The 10,566-nt window shown below is 37.8% G+C and overlaps 1 protein-coding gene across 5 annotated transcripts in view; it reads left to right on the top strand.

Annotated features, from left to right (window-relative positions):
- The first annotated feature begins 1,335 nt into the window (after positions 1-1,335).
- Positions 1,336-10,566, top strand: part of diaph2 (diaphanous-related formin 2) — a 326,327-nt gene continuing 317,096 nt past the window's right edge. For all 5 annotated transcript variants that reach the window (XM_026357343.1, XM_026357342.1, XM_026357344.1 and 2 more), the window contains exons 1-2: positions 1,336-1,403; positions 1,950-2,336. In XM_026357343.1, coding sequence (XP_026213128.1) covers positions 2,253-2,336 — 84 coding nt within the window. In that variant the 5' untranslated portion in view covers positions 1,336-1,403; positions 1,950-2,252. The remainder of the gene's footprint in view (positions 1,404-1,949; positions 2,337-10,566) is intronic.

The following is a 10,566-nucleotide window of genomic DNA, read 5'->3' as shown; positions in this document are numbered from 1 at the left end:
ACAGCAACTGTAAACCACTCATTTCTAATAATAATGAAAAAAAAAGAAAACAGCTGAAGACAGAAGTAATTTGCAACTTTCATTGCACAAAACTCTCTTGTCACATTTCACTAAACTGACACACTCTTCTTCCTGCCTTCGTTATTTTGCTTGTTTTTCCCCTCACTTGTATATTGCTTTGGACAGTTCTATCTGCTGTTAAAAAGTTTTTTGAGAAACTGTAACCACCATTTATCTTGATGAATGACTTAGGGGCACTGAAATACATTTTATAAAATACGTTTAATTATTTCCTCGCTACGAATTAGATGGAAAGACCGACTACTATTATGTTTTGTATATTGTTAACATTACTATTATTACCCTTTTAATATTAGTCTAATCCTTAGTTTTATACAATGGTAAGTTCTAGACTCATTCTGCTCTGGTGTTTATTATGTTTGGTGCCTTTCTGTTTTTACTTTGCTGCTGTGACACTTGCATTTCCCCTTTGGTGAATCAATAAAGTGTTATCTGTGTTTGCAGGCTAAAAATGTACTGGGAAAAAGTTACTTTGAGTAGTTAGATAATTTGACATCCCACAAAGACTATTTGACCATCTCCAAAAATAGGAAGAGCAATGTTAATTCACCTACCAGCCCCAAAGTTTATATCTAATTGTTTGACTCATCCAATGAGCCAATTGGAAAGAAAATCCTTTTTTCAGTTACAAAATTACTGACACTGATACACCCATGTGTTATCTCGTGACTAAAGTTCCCCTGTGGTCACACATTAATGACTGAACCATTTACATAACACTACTGTGCAAATTCCATCTCCTGATTTAACAAGATGCTGCCTGGATACGGGGAACCAGCCTGAAACGGGGTCTTGAGAATTTCTTTTTGTACTTTTGTACAACTCAACAATAAACATTTAATCTTAATTTGCTGCCAACGCCTCTGAAACATTTTCTTTTTTGCATAAACATAAATTATCTGTCATGCACACACACACACGCACACACACACATACAGCCAGTCCTATATGTTGCACAGATTATGTAACTGGCTCACTGTGAAAGGGTGTGTGTCTCTGCACACAGATCATACTGACACACACACACCCAGGGTGTGCTTTGTTGCAGCAGCCTCCACCTCCCTGCCTCCACCTCCCTCCTCCACCTCCATCTGTCTGAGTCCCATCCGCTCGCTGTGAAATCACACTGACCTCTCACACTCGCTATAGTCTCCTCCCATTTAGCGTCACGCCAACCTCATGAGTGCCAGCACGTTTGACCAATAGCACGTGGAATTCCCACTCCCTACGTATCTGACTGGCCAATCAGAAGCCGGTGGGCGGGACGAGCGTAGGCCTGACGTCCAGGTTTGGTTGACGAGCTGCTCTCTGGATTTGATTTTGTGAGTTTTCTTTGACATGTTATTTATTGTTCATAGTGTATTTTATATAAGAGTTTGGCATGTGTTGGTGTGTTACTGTGTGGGTTCAAACTGATAATGTTCGCCGGATAACGGTCGTCCATTTATGCTAACGTGGCTAAGTGCACAGCACCTCAAAGTATTCCTAGCTGAAAGAACAACGGTGATTTTTCCTCTGTCACAACAACTGATTATTAATTCAGATTAATTGCTGCCAGATGACGTTAAATCACTGCCTCCAGAGCATCTTTAATGCCATTAAACCTTTTTTGAGTCGGTTACTACAATGTTATTGCTAAGTTACACGGTTGTAAGTTTGCTGTGTGCCAGGTATTATGCCGAAGCTGTGAGATGTTTGTTGACAGCAGTTTCACTATTCACAGTCACTGACTTCAGTGGATGTGTCTGCAGACTGCAGGCTAATAAGGCAGGAGAACACGTGTTAAGGCAAATATTTATGCAACCCAACGCCCATAGCATATGAGAGACTGATGCATTGTTGTTTACATTATGTTATGGTATTTTCAGGAAGCCTGCGCGGTGTGAAGTGTCTTAGTCCCAGGCAGAGGAGACATCAGGACGGATCCCATATCCTACCACACCTTCTCCTTCTCCTTCTCCTTCAGGCTGCCTCCTCTGTTGTTATTAGGCACTGTCGGGAACTATTACTGCTTCAGCTGGAAATGGGCTTCACACGGAATGGATTTTAAAAAGACCTAACTTGGATGTTTTGCTGTTCAAGTGCTTTTAGAAAACGTGCTGGTGGAGTTTGCCAACTTTTGGGGAGGTCACATTGAAGTGTTTCTGGAGGGAAACTAACTTAAAGATAAGATGGATCAAGCCAGCGGCGGGGAGGACTCCAATAAACCTTCTAAAAAGAAGTCCAGTGAGGATGAGGGTAAAAATAAAAAGCTGGTAGGTATTCAGACTGACACTTTGCTGTTATATGGACGAACTGTGCACTGAACTTTCACATCCTGTAATCCCACAAGTAGTGGTTCATTCAACTCTCAGCCTAAGTTACAGTGAGATAGTGGTTCTACTCCACTGTTGTACATTTTATTACACGTTTAATGTACACTGAACTTGTGCTTTTTGTTCTAGTTTTATAGTTATTCATTGGCTTAAACCTCATAGTCAAATAAAACAGACCTAAATGGAAATAAACCTCCAGAGCAGTTAGCGAAGAGCATGACATCAATGCAGAACATCTGTTTAGTGCTCGAAAAGTGATTGATGTGTTGTTATTACTATTTAATGTAGCCGAATACAGCACTTCTGATAGCTGTTAGAGTTGAGGAAAACAGATAGTGTTTCACTGAGTGCTGCTCTTTTCAAAGTGCAGCACTCAGTGTGCGTCACGTGACAGTATGTGTAAAGTCGATGCAGCTCCTAAAACTTCTTTTAAGAGCATTCCTATTGTGACAGTAGGACTTCAACATGTATCTTTAACACATGCAGAACGACGCCGTTCAGTTGCTGGGCGACTCAATGCATAGTGTGAGGTCCATGTGGTTTGTGGTTGTTTTATGGACTGTGTGAGTGTGTGTAATTGATAAAACGGAGTCAGTTTGAACAGGATTATCAGCACGTGAATTGACAGTCACACGAGGTCAGTGTAGATACCAACTGAATATTATATCATTTATTCAATTTACCAGCTTGGCCTAGTGGAGTAGTTTATGTAGAGTGAAGAGTGTGTGTGCTTAGAAAGCGGGCAACCCTTAGTGTGCGTCATTGGAGGTCTGGTGTCATTAAGCCATTTTTTAATCCCATCTATTGCCTGGAAATTAAATTATTAAAAGATTTAGGGGGTGGTGCTGCTGGTGGTGTGTAGAGTTTAATGCGATGTCCGGAACAATCACTGTAGTTTGACTAATTTCTTCAGTTATTGCAGTAAGTGTGTAAACAGTGTCTGCTACTAGCAGAAGCATCCAAAATGATTTGGTGCGGTAGCCACAGTCTCGTGTCCACTGTCTTGAGTGGGATGTACAACTGTAAATCATAAGTTTATTACTGAATGTGTTAAGTGCATGTTATTGCATACACGCTGCACACTGTCAGCAGCTCTAGAAACCAGTGGTTGAAAATAATTTTCTTTGACCAAAGACAAAAAACTTTGGCTGCTGTTGTTCATAGTTTCAGCTTTTCCACTTTTGTCAGCATCGGCAGTCTGGCTGCTGTTTTAACTTTCTGGATGATAATGCCAAAACTCAGTAAGCTTGCCATACATAGTGCTTTTCATTGAACTGTGATCGTTTGTTTACTGGTAGAATTGGTCAAAGGTTTAGTTGCAGCCATAGCTGACAAACAGGGAAACGAAAAAGCCTCAATTTAACTTGAGTAGTGTTTCTGTTTTGGTAGCAAATAACTGAGGTAAGTTGTGGTGATTGTGGACAAAGAGGGTGGGTATATTAACACCTCAGTTGTTTGTTCAGGTGGGGTTCTGTATTGCTTTGGTTTACGTTGTCCTAAAGCTGATACATGAAGAGATAAACAGCAGTACTGTGTGGTTTCAAATTGGGTAAAAAGTTATACATAAAATAAGTGGTTTTATACAGTAAAGTTAAGGGAATGTGACACTATAATAACTGCCAGGCAGGAAATATTATATTGAACTGAATGGACATGTACTCAATAAAGGGTGTTGTCTTCAGAAAACCTAACAACAACTTGCAACTCTTGGAAAGCCTGCCTCACAAGTTTGAAATTGTTTGGAAGGGAGTCTGGATGACATCAGCTCTCAGCAAATCAGTAGTGAAAAGTCTCCTTTTTGTTCTGTAAAGTGGTCTTATGTCCAGGCACATCCTCTCTTGCTCAATCCTCTAAGCACAGCAGTCACAGGCAGAGGAAGTCTGAACTGTTGCTGTAGCAAAAATCTCAAAACACTTCTTACTTTGAGAGAGGAAGTAATAATTCATCCTAGGGTGGAGCAATGATCTGCTTTCTTTTGTTTATCTTCACTTTTAACTGCCCCAATGTATAATGCATCTTCAAGTCCGTTTGCAGGCATGCAAATACAATATGTATAGGAAATGGCAATACGTAATATGGTTAAAAAGTCAGATGGAACAAAAATGCACTTCATGTATTGAGATTTTTTGCAGGATCCATCACAGGATTACGTCAACGCTTTCCTTACTGTGAACACTTTGTACCATAAATGGGACTATAGGGTTGCATTCCTGCCATGAAGAGTAGTTTGTGTAGGTGTGGTCCAGACACAAAGATGAGGTAATCTATCATGAGCAGGATTAACATAATTGCTTTTTCACACTGAGAGAGAGAGAAGTAAAATATAATTTATATGGCTTACTCTTTAGAGGAGAAACACTGAAAGCTTTGTGTTTGTTTAACAAGTCACTGGGCATGATTACATCACAGCAACACCATTTGAGTGTTTGGCCCGGTATGTAGATACTCTACACAGCCAAGGACATTAGAATAACACCATAGTGTTCAGAGATAAAGATAATTCAAAGGGTTTCAGTTGTTTGAAGCTATACTTTGTGATAATGTCCTTTTCTTGTTGTTGTAAAAACCTGACTTTCAGTAAACAGACAGATGGGATGTCTGTCTTTTTATAGGAATTCAAGGGAGTTGGTTTGACAGAAAGGAAGACATATTACCCGCCTGCATACCACATTAAAGGATGACTCCACATGGAGCTCTATGAGGGAAAAGTCATTCCAGTGTATTCAATAATAACTTTGTGACTTCAAATCACAGACTGTGTAGGAAATATCTTATTTTTTTAACCGACAATCTGAATGGAGAATACAGACATTTATTATTTGCCCCTATATATATATGTGGCATTACCTGATTGCTTTAATAAGGGGTAGTGGATTCATCTGTTATGTAATTAGTTATGATTTAAAAAACATTGTAAAACTCTTAAGCCTAACCTTTTGTAGACTTTTTTAAATTTACTAAGAAATGTAAATAAATGATGAAGCATGTCTTCACACAGTTTAGGTAGATTTTGTCAATTCACACACCCTCATCCACAGCTATCCCTGTATTTAGTGATGATGTGGAGTCTTGTGACATGTTTTGTTTATGTGCTGATAACAAATCCGTTGACCAGCACACTGAATTCATGTGAAGAGAAGTGATATTGTTAAACAGCATTAGTGTAAATGTAAAGTAAATGTTTGATAATTAATCTTAATATTTATCTTTACAAAAATCCAAGGAACCCATCTTCATAATCTGTATAAGGTTATTTGATCCTGTAATATGACCAGTCAGTCAAATGACAAGTTTGCTTACAGGCTTTGCTCTTCTGGTCAGTAACTAAGACAAGTGTCTGCTGTGTTTAAAACCAAAATAATACACATAAACAGCAAATAGTCATATTGCTGTAGGGTCAACTTGTCATGAAGTGTTTTATTGTTGATAGTTTTTAGACACAGTGAAGATAAAACTTGGTTTAGTGAGACGCCCATTAGGTATGCTCTAAAATGAGATAATAATATTTTTTAAACATATTATAGATTTGTGATAATAGTTTCCATGTGTTCCATCAGAGTAAACCTGTTCAGTGTAGACATCCACAACTGAAGGGAAAAGCAGATTGTAAAAACAAGAATGGAAACAGGATTAATTGTAAATCTGAAAATCATTTATATTTAAATGGACTTTAGTAAAATGAGAGCTACTTGATATTAATCATAAAATGTAGAAAGTTCAGGAAATGACAATGCTGTGCAATGCAGAAGTACTTTCATTAGAAGACGTTTGAAGATATATGGCACATGATGATTTTTTAATTGTTTTTAAGGGAGAGCAGTGCTGGTGAAATGAATTAAAAGGGCACTGACTTGAAAAAGGATGAGACAGAAGTAACGCAGAACAGTAGAAGGGGAGAAAAGTAAACTTTGGCTGGGCTGTGGTTTTATGGTAATTTTTCAACCACTACAAAGGGGCCAAAGCATAGCACAGTAAGGTGGTGTTTGTGCTGATGTTAGGTCATAAGCTAACAACAACTTAATATCTGCTAGCTACAGCTACAAGCCAGGGTCAGGGTTAGGGTTAGGATGAAGGTAATTATCGTTAACATTAGCCGTCTGCTGACTACAGGTTACAGCTTCAGTTTATTTACATTGATATGATCTTATAACTTTTGAGTTACTTTCTGAACATTGTCCTATTTTAATAAATTGAGTTGCAAACACCCTTTAGACAAATATTAGAATATTTCATAAATAAAATGTTTTCCATTTAAATTAAGTGACTGACTTCAATGCAATAATTACACCAAAGATTAAGCAGAAATCAGAAATGCTGGAACAGTCCCAACGCTGGCATATGTCCATTATTTCCTGTTACTTGAGAGTGTTTGCAAATTGTAATTAACCCTTATTAATTAAGTAGGGTCTTAATGATTGTAATCATGCCTGTCATTTAGTTAGTCATTAAAGTAATTATGGCTTCAGCATTGAATGGACAGTTCAGCACTACTTAAACAGTGGCACCTTTAATGAGATCCTGGACACGGAAGAGCTTAGTGGAATAAAAGCTAACACTGGACCCCATACTCCTGCTGCAGGTCATTGTGGATACTGAGAAACTGTATAGTTGTTACAAAGGGTGTAAAAAGGGTTATTTATTTAAACATATTTATCATTTACTGTTTCCATCAGCTTCGTCAAACCATGATTTTTTTATTATTTTAGTCGTCACTCAGCTTTACTATACCTTAAACTAAAGTCCAATAGTAGATCTTTGTTGGAATCAGGTACATATTTAGACAACAGTGGCAACAACTGACATGTTTTTCATCTTGAAAGTCTTAAAAGTATCACATCATATTTATTGGCTCACGGTTGGAAGTAGCTTTTTATGGTTTGTAACATGAGCTTTAGGGAGGCCTCAGGGTTCATGTTAGGTCATGTTGGCATGCAGTTACAAGTTGTCAACTTGTCAGACACTAGAGTTTATACTTGATTGCATATCTCCTGTCTGGTTAAGTATTTCTGTCATGTAGTTGTACCTAGTTTTTTTCTTCCTTGTGCTGCTGTGCAGTTCAATTGTACATTAAGTGTTATAGAATGAATATAACCATGTTTGTGTTAGGAGACGTGAAAAATGGCAGGAAGCAGACCACATGTGAGTGTTTTAATGGCATTCAGGAAGTTGGAGAGAGGAAGTGGTGAAGAATGCTTTAGTCACACAGACCCAATACACTAACGTCACCCTCTGAGATGAGCTCCATTTAGCTGCCACATTTACACATTAAAAAAGCCAGTCTAAGAACATCAGTACATTTGAGTCTTCTTTATGCACAAATATATTCATGTTAATCATACATCCAAATTGGTCATAGTTACATACAATAGTGTGATGTTTCTCGGGTGGTAGGCTGTGTTTTACTGAGCTGGCGAAGGGGTTTTCCTGCCTTTTACTTGCACTGTGTGGCTAGAGGAGCTTTCCTTCATGCTACATTTGCTGAGACGAGGTCTCAGCCATCGCTACTGATGCGCTGTAATGTACTATTCGAAAGTGTACGTTAGAAATCAGATTTTAATGGCTTGTTTGACAGCCGTCTTTGCACCTTTGTAATTAGTGACATTGCCATTATTAGAAATGTGACAGTTCCTAAGAAATAAGATAGTAGGTCACAGAAAAATGTGTGTTCCTAACCAATGTGCTAATTCAGCCAGAAGAGGAACATGCCCTGTTAACTTCTCCAGATTGGATGGCAAGACAAGTTTCATTTTCAATTAGTCTGTGTAAGTTTATATTTGTATATAAAACAGACTGGTACGTATAGACACATCTCTCTAATGAGCCTACTTGGTGCCTTCCAGCTGTGGAGAACTTTCTACTATAATAAATATGGAGCATAATTGATGTGAAATGTAATTGCAATTTGTAATATTAGACAGGGGTTGGTGTTGGTCTGATGGCAAACATAACAACAGATCAAATGCTCAGTGCTTTGTGAACAGCTAGAGATAAAGTTACATGATAACTTTGTTTCTGAATGTCATGTTTGATTTTAGTGGAAACATGCAGGTAGTAAAGTAGAGGCGACAGGCTCTCAGGTAACATCTTACTGTGGCTCGGTGTTAATACTCAGCAGTGTGAGGTCATTACTTGGTGTTCAATTAAGCGTGATTTTAGTTATTGAGGGTTATTGTGTCTTCCTTATTTATCATTAGCTGCAGGAAACAAGCAGACATTGAGAAACAGAGGACACAGCAAGTAAATTTCATAGAGTAGATTGGTTTGGTTGTATAAAGATTTACATAGTTCCGTTTAGGAGTGAAGTGTGGCTCGCTAGAGTTCTTTTTAAATTAAAGAGATGTAAAGAATGTAACTCAACTATCTAATTCCTCCATTCTTTCCATTAAATTGATGCAAACAAGGTTACCTTAGAAACAGCATACAAAAATGTCTAAGCTTTATCTTTTCATTCTAATCTAGGTTCTAAGTAAATATTGTATGATGAATTTGATGAACTTTTTCACAATGAAATGGGAATACAATATAAAACTATTCCTGCAGTGTCTCAAGATGTTAAAGCTAAATTTTAAACGTCATGTCATGAACAATTTCAGAATATGTCTACACACTGACATTTTACTCCTTTCTTTTGTAGTTGGTGCAAATCTTACAAAATCCCAACAGTACAGTCTGAGAAATTTGATTTCAACAGAGATGGAGATAACCTGAGGGCAGTTTTGTGCCAGTCTGCAGTCACACGGTCAGGCCATCCAGTGTGGAGCTATTCACATTTTAGCTGTACTGGCTTTTTGTGCTTCCCCTTTTCAATAGATGCTGTTTTAGGAAATTGTAAACAGTGCCAGCACTCTGCTGTAATGACAAGGCTACCACAGACTCATGCCCTTTAAAGGCACTTCAGTTCTTCCAGAAATCTACTGGATTCATCATCGCTTTCTTTCTTTTTTCAAATTAATTACTTATGGTATTTTTGGAACTTTTTTTATAGAATAAAACAAGTGAAAGCATCTCAACTCAACAATCAGCGTAAGAACATAGTGAAGTCTACACATGTCAGGTTTTATTTTGTTTGTTCAGGAGAACAACTTGACAATCTGTGCTTGATTAAGCTATTCCTAATTCAGTTTGCAGACAGGACAAGTGGGCCATTATTATATATGCCGTTGATAGATTTTTTAAGAGGCTGTGTCTCCTGCTGTTTCTGTGTTGACTTGCCACATATGTGTGCTTGTGGTATCACAACACCATACACAGTTTGCTGTACAAGTACCCAGAATTCTTCTGTCTAAATTTTACTCTCCAGTTTCAGCTTGTTTATTGTCACTAACTCACAGACATATGTTCTCGTTTTTTGTCTCACTTGAGGTAAAGGTGGCCTAACTCATATGTAACTGTCTCTCCACATTTCTCCAAATAAAACCCTCAGTAGTCATATCTGATTTATGGCAGTGAATTCTTTCTGGTACTTTAGGAAAGACAGATATAGTAGTTCAGTTCAGTTTATGAATCTGTGAATCTGCACATCACAGCAGTGAGGTCATAGGATCGTACCCACTGGCCAGTTCGGGCTTTTCTTTCTTTGGTATTTGCATCTTCTCCCTGTGTCTGTGTGGATTTCCTCTAGGTACATTACCAACAAATGTAGTTAGGTTGATTAGTGAATCTGAATCATCCACACGTATGAATGTGGTTGACTGTCTCTGTGTCAGCCCCTCTATGACTCTTAATATTTTTTTCATTGTTGATTATCTGTATTTTTAATGAAACAGTTAGTCGTTATGATGTTGTTATTCTATTCAACTAACAAAACAGTGAAAAGTCTGTGTCACAGAACTAGTTTTGTTTAATCTGTTGTCAAAAAAGATCCTCATTAGGGTGTGAAACCCAAACAATTACGGAAAGGGAAAAAACACTGGAACAGATGTAAAGAGTCCTGTTATAGATTTAAATTTTACAGCACTATTCATATAACTCAGTAAAACTCTGCCTTGAATAGACACCAGAGCTGTGGAGATGAAAACATTTACCAAAGTTTGAATAAAGATGAGACTCAAGGCTGTAGTGCAAATGATACCAGATGTTAACCGTCATTTAAATGTTGGTGAGAGTTATTTGCATGTTATGAAGGAATACACCGGAAAGGGCATTCATAAATTTATTTTACTAAATTTAT

The sequence above is a fragment of the Anabas testudineus genome, chromosome 10, assembly GCF_900324465.2.
Source record: "Anabas testudineus chromosome 10, fAnaTes1.2, whole genome shotgun sequence".
In the NCBI taxonomy this organism is placed as follows: Eukaryota; Metazoa; Chordata; class Actinopteri; order Anabantiformes; family Anabantidae; genus Anabas; species Anabas testudineus.
Note: the sequence above shows the minus strand (reverse complement) of the source record. Positions and strands in the feature narration are given on the sequence as shown.